Consider the following 15,649-nt stretch of genomic DNA (forward strand, 5'->3'; position numbering starts at 1 on the left):
GCCTTACTCCCGAAACAAGTTTTTCGGGAGTAAGGCACTTGTAAACATTACACAGTTTTTAAATACACTTATTATCAGTAATTCCTGTGTAAGTTACAAAATTTTGATATTGATTGAAAAGGTATCAATATCAAATTGTTTTAATCCAACAATATAAATAATAAATAACAGCCAATTTCATACGATTTTAATATTATAACCAATGATGAAAAACTCAAAGCAGATATTATGTTACTACCACGCGCGTTGTAAAGATTCAAATACGGCCCAATTGGGCCGTCTGTTGTTTAGTCTGCATCGAGGCAGTCACCAACGTGCTGCGTCTTGTCTTACCTAAATAAATTGAAAATGACGTCGTGCGTGTATCGAAAATGCACCAATTATGACTCGAAAGTAAACAAAACACATGGAATCTCTTACCACATGTCTTGATTGCAATAAATACCTCAATTATTTACATTTTCATTTATTTTTTCGAACAATCTGGAAAAAAAACGAATTTTCATCATAGCTCAGGCGAAGAAAGAGACAGCGATACGATTCGACGTTTAAAAATAGAACTGTCTTTTTTATGTAAATGGTTTTTTGTTTCTTTTGATTCACTTATCTGTCAAATTTGTCAATGTTTACAATTTTGAATTTGAAAATTGTTCGGAAGAGATTTAAGCCGGAAAATAGTATGGACGTAACATATTATCTGTTTAAGTAGAATATCATTGATTATAACATAATAAGAGAACATAAATTAAATTACGTAACGAATGCGTTTGCCCCTGTATGGTTCATAATAATATTATGTTTATGAAAATATTATATAGGCTGCTACGAATAATAAAAACTAAGGCACGCACGATAACTCTGCGCGTGACAGCGTAGGGATTCATTAAAAAAATGGGTAATCCCAATGATAGTTTATTGGTAGTTTTACTTTAATATTATATCCTTATTTAAATTATGTATAGGAATAGGCGTATCCATTAATAAGTAAATATGGCGGGCGGCGCGCCGCCCGACGAAAAGTTATCGTTTAGCCGCGCGCAAAATTATCGTGCGCGCACTTTATAACTGTCAACTGCCAAGTGTGAAGTGGTCAGTGGAGTTTTGCTGGGAATACGAAAGAGTGACGTTGTGTTTTTGTATTATTTTCATAAAATTGTGTTATTTCGGTTTTTAATGTGTTATCACTGTTATGTTGGTAGAATATTAACCATTAAATATTCAATGTCGTGCACAAGTGTGGGCAAGTGATACCACTTCAAGAAACGTGCCATTTTGTGTTCCCTCCAAAACTCCATTGAAAGTTTTAGTAAAGGGTCTATAACGGTTTACCACTTTTCTAAAACAACTGACTTGACTCGTTGACTTTACTGACTACTTTTTTAGACTTTTACTAGACTTTCGACTTGACAATCATCCGGAAAAACGACTTTAAATTTTGTCAACTTTTCACGAAAATTTTTTTACCGCAATATTTTACTTGACACTAGCCATGGTTAAAGAGCCGAGTGCCATATTATGAAAAAAAAAGTGAAGTGTCCATTGAATAAGGAAGCCAATGGAAGTGTCATACTGAATGTGAAAGAGTGATGTTGTGTTTTTATATTATTTTCCTAAAATTGTGCTGGGTTTTTAATGTGTAATATTGCCATAATATTATACTCGACACTGGCCACGGTTATAGCCGAAGTGCCATTATATGAAAAAAAAAAGTGTCATACTATACGTCAAAGTCATTGTTAATTGTCATTGTCATTCTTTAATCTTTTGAATCTCGAGGTCACAGAGTACTTTATTATATACTGGAATAGAGACCTCACTCCCTTTATTTTGTGGAAACCGCAATAAAGCGCCATCTGTAACTTTACAACGGTCTAGTACCGTCGTAAAGTTACAGATGGCGCTTTATTGCGGTACTATGGATTCTAGTATTACTATAAGTACCTAAATATTTATAGAATATTAGATGTACATTTAAAATTAAAATAAAACAACAGAATTTTATACATTTTATTTATTACAAGAACATTATTTTATTTCAAAACATTTTAAAGCAACACAACACTTCTACAAAGTACAAAGAGTCCTATCTCAGTTCTTGCACAGGAGCAATCTCACAGCACTTACAATTTACAAACACACAAACAGGAGGAACGGAGGCTCTACTCGACGGACATATGCACAGAAACAAACAAATTTCTCTGCATTATATATTAAGTCTATGTTTCTCCGTAATTCGTAAGCCGCAAGAAAAAAGCGTAGACGCATATCTATGACAGATAGCACCAAACTCTTCTTCTTCTTCTTTTTAATAATGGCTCCTTGGTGAGTTGCCACTTGCCAATATCAGAGTGAGTGGCAAAGACTCCGTGCTGAAGAAGGTCTAATGCTTAAAATAAAATATTTTCAATAAAAGGTATGTATTGTGTTGTATTTTTGTAACATAACAGCTATAATATTATTTTTCCTTCTGGTAACATCGATAAAAATATCCCAACAAAGATGTCAAAGTCAATCAAACTTTTTGCTTTCGAGTGTGGTGCGAAGCATGTAAAACCATAAACTTAACAGTGTGCTCTACAATTTGTCGAGTTGTTACAGTTACAGGCTCGGACATTGTTGCTCGCCTGTCTTTCTTGCAAAAATTAGGGTAAGGGATAGTTCCCTTTGTGAGTGTGGGCTAGACGAAGGTACATCACGATCATATATTTTTCTCTTGTCCTAATAACCATTGTTCCCTATATGATCTTCTCCCCGCAACCATTCCCCGTCCTATCAATTTTAAATCTGTGTTATGTTTTGTAAATACGTCACTTATTAAAGTGTTATGTACATTTATTGATACTAATAAAATAAAATTGTAATTAGTTAGTAGTTACTAACCCTAAATGTTTGTGTTGTTTTAGGTTCTCTCAACAGACTCATTTTATAAAAGTAGTATACCGTACACTTGTTTAAAATACTATTTTCATAAAAGATTCTCAAATTTTGTATATTTACTTATGTATTTTAGTTGCAAATAACTCAGTAGTGACATCTAGTACAATTTATGATAAAATCTGATGCGAAAGCTTTACAAGCGCCATCTCTTATTTTGCGACGGAGTTATTAACTATTATTATCCTACCAAATTAAAAAGTAAGCATTTCATACAATAATTAGGTACTTGGCTGGTCTTCTTTATTTTGGAGGTTTAAAATTCTTATGTTACCGTGTCAAACATTCTAAGATTGTACACCCTGCTCGAGGTGTACGAGTTGCCATTGGAAAAGAAATCATAAATATTATTTCTAATTAGGTCGCAAGGCTCATGACTCATAGTTACTTAGTGTTTGTGCAATATTGAAGCTTCTACTTAGATTTTAGGAAGTCAGTGATCAGTAACTTGATTCCACCTTGGTACCTTCACTCTGCATTTATTTTTGTTTTTCTTTGTGTACCTATACAATTTCATTCCGTAGTTTAGTGCGTCGTTTCTCGTTTGAAGAATAGAAAAAAAAGCTCAATCATGTCGCTTTATCCATCTTTAGAAGACATGAAAGTAGATAATATGGCGAGGGCTCAGATGTCTGGATCCCAATTGTCTAACCAGCCACCACCTCAACAAATACACCCTCAAATCGCACCTAGTGCACCCATACACATGTATCCGGCACTCGGAGATTACATGGGATTGGAACTTTCATCTAATGTCATCGCTGCAAACATGCCCGAGTATCAATTGCAACATGTAAGTAATACAAAGCACTTATAAATCTTAGTCCCATCATTATTGATGTCTCATTTACATGACATGGAAATTTCCAAATTTTTTAAACTATGTTAATCCATATACAATATACTGAGTTTGAAAACAACTTATAGGTGCAGCCCCAACCTTTGACTCCAGCCACAACCTGTAACATGGTGGCACCAATATCCTCGCAGTCACTTACATTGCCAAAGGCAGCAGTAACTAATGCTATCAGGCAGGTTACTCTGTGCAAGGACAGGGATGGCAAATGTGGCCTGCGACTGCATGCAGTCAGTGGGGGAGTGTTTGTCTGCTGTGTGGCTGCTGGCAGCCCTGCTGCCCTCGCTGGCTTGAGGTTTGGAGACCAAGTACTGGAGATCAACAATGTTATTGTAGCTGGGATGTCTATGGAACAGTGCCACTCTATTTTAAAGAAAGCACCTGTAAATGGTATCATCATGGCAGTCCGTGACAGGTTAGTTGATTTCATTTGGATTTGAATTCTTGTAAGTTTTAATTATAAATAAGATAGTAAAACAGGAAAACTAGCTAATAATAGTTATTTAATGATAAATATAATGGTAAATGTTAATTAAAATACAAGACAATGTATTGTTTATTATAATGTAAAATTAGTTATTGCAGAGTTTGGTAAAGACTATTGTTTAATATTTTTCAGGCCTTTCGAGAGGACAGTGACTTTGCACAAGGATTCTATTGGTCGTGTTGGATTTCAGTTTAAAGACGGAAAGATCGTCTCTATTGTTCAAGACTCCTCCGCTGCTCGGAATGGCTTGCTGACTGACCATCATATACTCGAGATAAACACTAAGAATGTGGTCGGGATGAAAGATAAAGAGATATCAAAGGTTATAAATGACAGCCCTGCAGTTGTCAACATAACAATTATACCCCAGTACATATACGAGCACATGATAAGCAAGTGAGTATGAACAAACAAAGCTATATTCAATTTACTTATGAAATTATCTAATCAATCAGTGCTATCTACTGTTCTGTTTATTCACAGAGCTATTTATTATAATCTTATAGGAATGCACTTTTGTAATGGTTTGGTAAAATCAATTCTTTCCTGGCTATACAATCTGCTTACAATCATTAATTATTATTGTGAGTTGGAATTTGGTAGGGAGTTACAGATACATGAGCTGATTCTCTATGATATACGTGGGAGAGCCATGCTTTGGCACGAATGGGCCGGCTCGACCGGAGAAATACCACATTCTCACAGAAAACCGGAGTGAAACAGCGCTTGCGCTGTGTTTCGCCGAGTGAGTGAGTTTACCAGAGGCCCTTCCCTACTCTCCCCTATTCCCTTCCCTTCCCTACCCTCCCCTATTACCCTATTCCCTCTTAAAAGGCTAGCAACGCACTTGCAGCTCTTCTGATGCTGCGAGTGTCCATGGGCGACGGAAGTTGCTTTCAATGAGGTGACCCGTTAGCTCGTTTGCCTCCTTATTTCATTAAAAAAAAAAAGATATGACAGAATAACCATCAGATATAATAAAATATTCTGTTTCAAATAACTTTCAATCAGTTGTGAGTCACAAATGTGACATGAATCATGGTTTTCCCTATGTTGCACAATACTCTAACGTCAATGTTTAGACTGGCCTTATAGGCATACACAAGTTTTCCGTATTCGCTTTCCGAATGCATGGAACTAGTGGAAAATACATCAGTGATCCCCAAACATATTTCGTCTACTGCGCACTTTGAGAACAAATTCTGTTTCAACTAGATGACGCCCGCAACTCCGTTGTGCCAAAATTCGTTTATCGCGCGGGAACCGTACATTTTTTCGGGATAAAAACTATCCTATGTCCTTTCTCGGGACTCCAAATATCTCCATGCCAAATTTCAGAAAAATTCGTTCAGCGATTTGCGCGTGAAGAGGTAACAGACAGACAGACAGACGGACAGACAGACAGACAGACAGACACACTTTCGCATTTATAATTTTATATGGATTAAAAATGCATCCAGATAAAATAATTTTTTTTCTGGATCCCACACCACACCCCTTTAGACCTTCAGCGCCCACAGGGGGCCGTTATCGTCCACTTTGGAAAAGGTTGAAACATATAAAATATGTCGCACATGTTCGCTTTTTACCGAACAGAACAAATTCCGCACGTACATTTTAAGAGCAAGCGCGTTCGCGGGTGAAAAAAACTAATGTTTGCGCTAGTCTCACGGAATTCCAAATCGTAATTTCACATTAGGAAATCGAATATGGTGAAAGGTGTGCATGCAGCCAGCATTATTAGCACAGAATTTAGATGAAGCTGTCAGAATTCGACGCAGCATTATTAGCACAGAATTTAGTTGACGCTGTCAGATGTCGAGTATGTAAATAAATTTTTCAATGTTCCAAATAATTCGTTAATTAACATTTTCAAATCATAGAATTAGAACGTTATAGTTTGTGCGTTTTACGATGATATGGGTGACACATTATAATTGACAATAGTAGGGAAGTTACCTAAGAAAATTAATCGATAATTTAAAAATATCGAATCACTTCGTAAAGGAATTGCAATCGAAATTATCGATTTCGTACTGATGTTTCAGACTGGCGCCGGCGATTTAAAATGGCCGCCCTTTTTATCGATTTGATTTCGATTGAACAGTGTCAATCTCTATTGGCATAAGTTCCATTTCATGCATCTGGCATTTTTCAAATATTTTCGTAACAATAATTTTCACAGTTAAAATTTATAATTTTATATTACTTAATAAGTTAGGATTTAGCAACTATTAATTTTTTTTCATTTACAATTATAGGAAACATTTGTTTTTGTAGACGGAATATAATTTATTACATTTTGTTTTTTTTTTGTTTTCTTGTAAAAAAAACCCGTAGCAAGGAATATGAGAAGTGTCACCCATATCATCTTAAAACGCACAAACTATAGAAAATGCATTCCATACAATCGTCAGTGCGAAAATGTGTCACCCTCGAAATGAGTGAGCTCACTCATCTGAGAGCAGTGTGCCTTAGGACGTGGTGACAGCCGGACGTGTTTAATTCATTATTTGTTGTTTTTTTTCGCTACATTTCGCTCCAGAATGCCGTCATGCGCCTTCCGACAGTGCAGTAACAAAACGAGGAATACAAATAAAGCCAAAGGTGTAACATTTCACACGTAATTACTAAGATTTTAATTAATATTTAAATTATTGTCTTCCGAAAAATCAAAGTGAAGCGTAAAATGAGCGAAAGAGAAAGTAGTATATGATATTACTGTAAGACAAAAAAGGACGACGATATTTTCTGGATTCGATTAAAGCGTAAAATGAGCGAAAGAGAAAGTAGTATATGCTATTACTGTAAGACAAAAAAGGACGGCAATATTTTCTCGATGCACATTTTGCATGCAAAAACATTGCTACAGTTTTGACGGCATACGTCGTATCTTAGTATTTTGATATCGTTGTTTAAAATAGTGTATTGGATATTTTCCTTGTGTTAAATTAAGAAAACCCACACAGCATACCTTTTTTTTTTTTGCAAAATGCGAAATGCATTAACCCATTCGACGCAGGGGATGGGGACTCCCGCTGCGGATATGTGGGGCTCATCGCGGCGAAGATGGTATGTGCCGCGACCCTACCCACTAAAACTCTGCGACGCTCCTCTCGCCACCCAAGACGAAGCCACGGGCACGACACACCCACCGCAACTCCGTCAGTGGCCGTCCGACCTTTGTCAGACCACACTCATTTGAGGGCGCTTCTCGCCCCGCAGCCCGACAGAGGCCCCACTTGGGGCTTACTTGGACCCGCCCTCTCTGGTGTCACGATGCACGGAGCGTTTTGTGCATCGTGACCCACTCTGGGACTCGAATTTGATGACGGCGTCCCCACACCGCCACCACGAGTACCCCGGCTAGGGTGGATCATTGTGCTGGCATCGCACACGTTGTCGCACGCGTCGTCGCCGCCTTAGCCGTTTCGAGGGGTCGACCGCCTCCCTTTCCCTGCTGCGTTCGGCCTCTTCCTTAGCAGCCATAACCTCCTGGGCGAAGGTGCCTTCCACCTGCCGTCCACGCGGTCTCGCTACTCAGCATTGCACGAATGATAGCTGGTAGCGACAGGTCCTGTCCAATTGCGGCCACGGGGGCCGCACGCTGTCCTGTCCATGAGGGACAGACCATCACAGTGTGTTCGGCCGTGTCCCTTTCGTCTCCACAATGATGACACCGTGTCATTCTCTCTCCTTACTGTCACACAGGTACCGACCAAAACAGCCGTGCCCGGTCAGCACCTGTGTCAGACGGAAGGAGAGTGCGCCGTATGTATGTATGGTGATCCACTCTTTCAGGAGCGTTATGGCCGTTATTAGGGCAACGCTCACCTGCGGCTCTTGAAGCCGCTCCTCCCACAGGATCAATGTCCTTTCCTTCGCCACTTCCCTCCACCGACGTACGGCGTCCGGTAGGGGGCTGCCGCCCCCGGCGCGGACCTCTGCGCAACGCCAGTAAACGTCGGAGAGGGCTCTCGCTTGTAAGACCCAAGGGACGCTTCCAGCAAGTAGGCAGGCCGCATCCCTTGAGATCGTCCGGTATCCGCGAACTGCTCTTATGGCCATTAGGCGCTGAAGCCTCCCAAGACTTAGCGCATTTTTAGGTGACAAGTTTCCAGCCCATATTGGCGCTCCGTACATGGACATTGAGCGGATAACACCCATGTACAAGCGCCAACAGCCCAGGCTCGGACCCCCGAGATTCGGGAGTAGAGTCGCCAAGGCCCCCGCAGATCTCGTGACCTTTTCGGAGAGCCGACGGAAGTGCTCCCCGAAAGTCCAACGCCCGTCCAATACAAGGCTCAGGTACGTCATCGACGGCGATATGGCAATCCTCGTTCCGCCCACGACAATCTCCAAACTCAGTGGTGGCGCATTCCTGGGCCCATAGAACATAACGGCCTCGGTTTTGTTCAACGCAACTGTGAGGCCCAACGCTCTACTTCGGTGAACTGTCTGTGCGACAGCAGCCGTCGCTCGAATCACCGCCTCTCTATGCGTTCGTGCGCGAACAACCACACATGTATCGTCTGCGTAACAAACCAACTCGGCTCCAAGTATGAGTACAACACGGAGTACCCAATCGTATCCGATGTCCCACAGGGTCGGTCCCAGGGCCGATCCCTGTGGAACACCGCAATCCACTTCCAGCTCCTCCCGTCCTTCTTGCGTCGGGTATTGAACCGACCTTTCGGAGAGGTAATTTTTGATGGTCCGGCGTAAATGACGTGGCACCCCGTGGTACTCTAATCCGGCTTCGATGACGCTCCAGGGCATGGAGTTAAATGCATCAGAGATGTCTAAGGACACTGCCAACACAGTTGTGTTGGCAGTGTCCCACCCCGGGACGTCTCCTCCTCGACCAAGTCACGCAGACGAGCCACTGCGTCAATTGTGGACCGGCCGCTCCTGAACCCGTATTGGGAAGGACTAAGGTTCGGCCTGGTGCACTCCAAATGGCGATTAATGCGCGCCACAATTACCCTCTCCAACATCTTGCCCGCTTCGTCCAAGAGCACGATGGGTCGATAGGCCGATGGCTGATCTTCTGGCCGCCCGTCCTTGTGCAGAAGAACCAGTCTGCCTGTTTTCCAGCGCCGCGGCACTCGACCCTGGACCAAACAATTGGTCAAAGCGGTGAGTACCTGTGGCTCCATGTGCTTCATTGCTGCACTCCAGACCCGGCACGCCATCCAGTCCTGGGGACGTGTTCTTCGAGCCCATTTTGTGCACCACCACGGCCAACTCAGCTGACGTGACAGGTGGTACCTCCTCCTCTGCAACTTTAGCCCCGGAGTTCTCCATTCGTGGAACTATGAGGGGAGAACAGTTAGCCCCACGTGGAAACAAGGTTGACAGGACTCGACTTCGGAGCTCCGGCTCTATCGTCTGCGTGATTGGGGCGGCTGCAGAACGCAGCTTTTGGCGTACCCACTTGTACGGTCTGCCCCACGGATCCTCCTCGAGTGACACAGCATACCTAACCACAATAACCTAAAATAACAGATTATATTGTCAGTTCTATTCATTGTTATTTTTGTTTAAAAATAAATTTTTATTTACGTAAATATTTTTATTTCCAGGATGTCAACTTCTCTCTTCAAGGATTTCAATCGCGACATGGCGGTGTAAAGGCTGAGGAAAAAAATGTAAAGACTTACTTAAGCACGAATTTATATTAATTTCACACCCAATTATTGGACATTATCTTTGTATCCCATTTATATTTAAGATTTTGTAAGTAAATGTAACTTTTAGGTGTTAAAATTAGCTTTTTATAGTACCAAAGTGCATTCAAAATTCTAGTTTGTATTTTTATACTTAAGTCAAAAAGTATTTATGATTTAGGCCAAATATTTTGTCAGATTCTGTAACAATTGACACCAGGATAAGATATTACCTACTTGTGCAACGAAACATCTTACATTAAAAAAAGTTTTTTGTGGTCTTGCCTATAATGTTTTTCCTGTTAAATTTTTAATTATGATTTAATTTTAATTATGATAACTATATATTTTTTAAATATTTATACACTAGTTTATTCATGAGTATAATATAATCTGCTCCACGATGCACTTGCTTGTGTAGATTATTTAGTTATTACTTTCAGAATTGACTAACCCATGTTTTATTTCTAGTACTAATTTTAACAAACACCTGTTAATTTTATTCTTTTCCCTAATTATTACCTTTTTCTTTTATGTAACACGAAGATCAAAAGAGATAAGGATATTTATTTAACTATTTACTTTAACAGGAGTTGTTAAAATTGGCACTACAATTTGTTTTAGCAAGAAAAAAAAGTAAAAAGATTTTTTTTGTATTATTAGATTCAGGTAAAATCGACTATATTTGCCATATTATATTAACTAACCAGTAAGTTTAAGTTATAAAAAAGCTATTCACATTCCTTATTCACGTTTCGTTTCCTATACTTAATACTTGTTATGATTTATGATTTTAGATATTTAGAGACTGCAATAGTGAGTTCTCGTAGTTTATAATGTTGGATGTCTGTAAAGTATTTATATATCTGACCGTTTCCTGTTTAGTTTATAGCAATGTAACAATATAAACATTTTTTTTAATAATAAAGTCATGCTCATACAAATATTTTGATGAAGTAGTTTTCCTATATTTAACTAATCTATGTAAAAATTGTTGGGACGAAAGTAGGAACACTTTTTTTTAAATACCTATTCCAATATAGCAATATACATCCTCCATGGCAATATATGTATACTAAAAGTAACCCATAGTGTAGAATTTGTCTGACTGATCTTTGTAACACTTTGGTCTAAACGCTAGAAGCTAGTCACAACTTTGTGACTCATCTGGTGGTTTGGACTATAATGTCATGCGGATTACTTTATTATAAAAAAAACCGCATGTATTACGCCAAATATTATTTGTAGAACTAATACGCGACAACTTTGATCCTGTGACTGTATCTTCAAACCTTTTATAACATTTTATTGTAGATTATAAATAATACAAATTATATTATGTCGATAGATAAGTAATACATGTAATAGATTTATGTCTGTATTCCGTCGATTGAAATGTATTCCGCAAGTAAGGCTATGTTTATGTATATTATTAAGGGCTTGATTCACCATTTCCTGATAAGTGCCGGATAGGCTATCATCCACTACTTAACTTAAGAATGCACCTGAGTCCTGACCCTAACTTGACTACATACTTAAACCTAGATCTCAAAACCGGTTAGGTCTAGAAAACTGATTTTTTTACACAAGTAACTTCAGTTCATGAAGATTAAAACTGCCTTCATATTAAGTCGCGAGCCGCGCGGCAGCCGCACTGCTCCATACTAACTAGCCGCGCGGACGCCGCGCAGCTTGTTGTATAGAAGTCGCGCGGTTGCCGCACTACTCGCGACTTAATGTGAAGGCAGCCTAAATGCTCAAGACGAAATTTATACGATTACCTACTGAAAAATGCTCGAGTTTCTTTTTTAGAAAAAAAGTTGTTTTAGACACATTTTTGCTTGGATCTTCGAAGTTTGCTTTCTTTTCTTTAATATTTTTTAATATCTAAAAAGGCATTGATAAAACCAAAATTTGCTCAAAATATTTTTTTCATAATCATTATAGTCCGTCTTTTATTCAAGTAAAACTAACTTGGCGACGATTCCGCGACGTTCTTTTTTACCTGGCATGTGAAAGACGGGTGTGAGTGTGAAGAGAAAGGACGATGTTTGATTTTACTTAACGCAGCGAACGCCCATAGAGTATGGAGTCTGTCAAAAAGTTGTGGATAGCCTACCCGGCACTTTATCAGGAAGTGGTGAAACAGGCCCTAAATATTATTCCTTCTTACCAATAAACATAATATTTACGCTGTGTACAAAGTTTAGTACTATTTTAAATTTTTGTAACGTGACATTTTTATGCCAGTCAAATACAGGCAGACCATGATAAACTATATATTCCCCCCTTGGGGAATATATTATCCTGATATCAACAATAAAAAATATGTTACAGGTTTGAAATAAATAATAATTTTAAATAAACAGTAAAGCCAACTTGCTAAAATACATTTCATTATATTATACTGTTTAGAATTGTGCCAGATTTAGAGATTATAACTAATTATTATTATGCAATCTTTTTAATACAAATTATAAATTTACACAGTATTTTCATTGATACGTACAGTTGGTAGTTTTTCCTCTTTAGTAGTGTCTTAGAAGACAAAACTACTTAAGAGGAAAAACTAGGTTAGAACCTTGTATGCTTGGCGAAGGCGTGCTTGTAGATGCAACTAAAGTGGGTAAAAAATCCCGGTGTTAAATAACTCTTTCGTCGTCTTTCGCCGTGTGAGTGATGCCGCAAGCAAAACGGGGGTTAGAACATGGCTATAATAAGAAATAGAATTTCTTATTATAGCCATGTTCTAACTAAGAAATAGAACAAAAAAAATCGGCCAAGTGCGAGTTGAACTCGCACACGAAGGGTTCCGTACCAACACAGCAAAAACGGGCTAAAAGTTGTGTTTTTTGTATGGGAGCCCCCCTTAAATTTTTATTTTATTTTAATATTATTATTAAATATTAAATAATACGATCAAATTAATAAAATCAGCGGAAATATTTCGTGTAGTTTTGAAAATCGCTACAGTTATTCCTTGTGATATCCAGATGAACATGTCAGAAGTCCTCAAGGGTGGGGGGTGAGCTAAGAGTGTAGGGGGGGGTCAAAGGGCCCTTTTTTTAGGTTTTTGCTCATAAGTAAAAAACCTGCACAAATAGCATTACGGTTACTTCTAGGAAAATTTTCTACATAAAATTTCCTCTAAATTATGTCCTATAAATTTTTTTGTACGGTCGATACTTTAGGAACTACAGGGGGGGTCAAATTCCTCAAAAGTGCGAATCGCGAAAATAACACGCATCGAACGTCCGAGACTAAGAAAACAACTTATTCTGATTCAAATACCTGCTATTCACAGATAATTATTTGTCCTAGCTGCTATTATTACAAAACGTTAGACTAGTCACCATGGAATTAGGAAGTACTATACAGCTGGAAGGCTTACTTCATCATTTTGAAATATTAAAATGAACCTTACTTCCATGTGCTAAAGTATTATTTTTAGTAACTAATATCTCCTTATAGTAGCGAACACGAGCGAGAAATCGATTTTCTTGGTTTGTCCCTTTCGCACAATTGCCATGTAAAATATACGATAGTACATTGGTAGTAAATTGAAAAAAGCATTTTTCGTAGAAAACGATAAAATAAGGCATAAATATTATATAAACGACATGTTTTAATACTGCGCTTTCCTGCTTCAGTTTAATATTATTTAATTTCAATAATTGTTATTAAACTGAGCTTCTCAGTTGTGCGATTTTCTTTTAAAATGTCTTAAGATTTACACATAGGCAAGAAGCATGGTTACACTAGTTTGAAAGGGACAGACCAAGATTAATGAAAGTGGAAATGCAAATATTTTCCTCACAAGAACTCCAAAAACTCTCATTTTGCTCTTCCATTCTTTTCCTACATAGCTTCAGCGGTTGCGACACAACTTCAGCTATTTACAGGAAAGGCAAAGTGTCAGTTGTTAAGCTATTTGATCAAAAACCAAAAATCAAGGATATTGCCGCCATCTTCTACAATCCAACATCAACATCTGAAGAAATAGCAGAGTCAGGAGAAAGGATGTTTTTGACGATGTATCGTGCAGCCACTGATCAGCTTGATCTTAACAGACATCGATACTCAGTTTTTGTCAAATCCAGCACCAAATCCAAACCAGATCTTTCCTCTCTCCCACCTACAAAAGGATCAGCAAAATTTCACTCATTCCGAGTGTTCCACCAAGTACAAGAGTGGTTAGGTAACGCACTGCCTCCTGAAATGTGGGGATGGAAGCGAGGAGCTGATGGAAACTTCGAGCCTGTTACCACTCATGATCCTCCAGCTCCTGACACCGTGCTGAAGTCAATATTTTGTCGCTGCAAAAGTGATTGCACTGGTAATTGTGGATGCCGAAAAGCTGGTATCACGTGCAGTCTAGTATGCAACGGCTGCTTGGGTTCGTGTACAAATGGCGTACCTGTAGATTTGGTAGATATAGAAGGTGAAGATGATGATGATGTAGTAGAAGAAAATTATTGATTTAATTAAGACTGTCTAATTATTATTTTCTAGTTTTGAATACATTTTGAAAACATACCAATTTTATTTTATTTATAAAACCGTCTCATTTTTTATACCTATATAAAGTTGAACACTCTGTAACTTCTAAAGTATCGACCATACAAAAAAAATTATAGGATCAAATTTAAAGGAAATTTTATGTAGAATGTTTTCCTAGAAGTAACCATTACGCTATTTGTGCAGGTTTTAGACTTATGAGCTAAAATCTAAAAAAAGGGTCCTTTGACCCCCCCCTACACCTTTAGCTCACCCCCCACCCTTGGGGATTTTCGATATGTTTATCTGGATATCTCAAGGAATAACTGTAGCGATTTTCAAAACTACACGAATTATTTCCGCTGATCGTCCATTTTCGGCTTAATTTTCTTAGGCTAAAAGTACACATGTAACAAAAGAATGTGTGTAAAATTCAAGTACCTATATACGTCTTGCCATTATTGATATACCGTACTTAGAGTTATTGATTTAGAGTTTGTTGTATCGGAGCTCCCTCTAAATATTAATTTTATTTTTAACCGACTTCCTAAAAACGAGGAGGTTATATATTCGTCTGTGAATATTTTTTTTATTTTTGTATGTTCGACCACTACTCCGCCGTTTGTGAACAGATTTTCAAAATTTTTGTTTTGTTATATTAGGTTTTGTTTTCAGTATTTGTTGTTATAGCGGCAACATAAACATAAAAATACACAATCTGTGAAAATTTCAGAAGTCTAGCTATAGCGGTTCTTGAGATGCAGCCTGGAGACTGACAGACGGACAGACAACGAAGTCTTAGTAATAAGGTCCCGTTTTAACCCTTTGGGTACGGAACCCTAACAAGCACAGGTGAAACTGTGTTACATCTTTGGTGTTCGTGTGTCCATGAGCGGCAGCTGCAACTACAGTCTATACTCTATAAGGCAATATGCTAAATTCCTAGTTATTTAGATGAAAGTGCTTTATACTCATTGCCGTAAATAGGGCGGTGCCACCGGTGCCCAGGCACAGGGCGTAGACTCTGGGGGGGCGCAAGAATGGCCAGGTAGACTCTTATTTTTTCGATAAGTACTTTCGAATTGCTCCCGATAAGTACTTCTCGCTGCGCCCCAGAGATGTTTTCCAATGTAGTAAAAAAATATATATCCTCAGCCGAACTTATAATTTAAAACCTTCTCCTTTTTGGAAGTCAGTTAAAAACAA

The 15,649-nt window shown here is 38.6% G+C and overlaps 1 protein-coding gene across 1 annotated transcript; it reads left to right on the forward strand.

Annotated features, from left to right (window-relative positions):
* Window positions 1-3,241: 3,241 nt before the first annotated feature.
* LOC121731538 (syntenin-1-like) lies at window positions 3,242-9,919 on the forward strand. The gene is made up of 4 exons (XM_042121013.1): window positions 3,242-3,727; window positions 3,862-4,205; window positions 4,410-4,673; window positions 9,863-9,919. Exons 1-4 carry the CDS (start codon window positions 3,506-3,508, stop codon window positions 9,909-9,911), a joined length of 879 nt encoding a protein of 292 aa, XP_041976947.1. The 5' UTR covers window positions 3,242-3,505; the 3' UTR covers window positions 9,912-9,919.
* The last annotated feature ends 5,730 nt before the right edge of the window (window positions 9,920-15,649 follow it).

This window comes from Aricia agestis, chromosome 11 (assembly GCF_905147365.1).
Source record: "Aricia agestis chromosome 11, ilAriAges1.1, whole genome shotgun sequence".
NCBI lineage: Eukaryota > Metazoa > Arthropoda > Insecta > Lepidoptera > Lycaenidae > Aricia > Aricia agestis.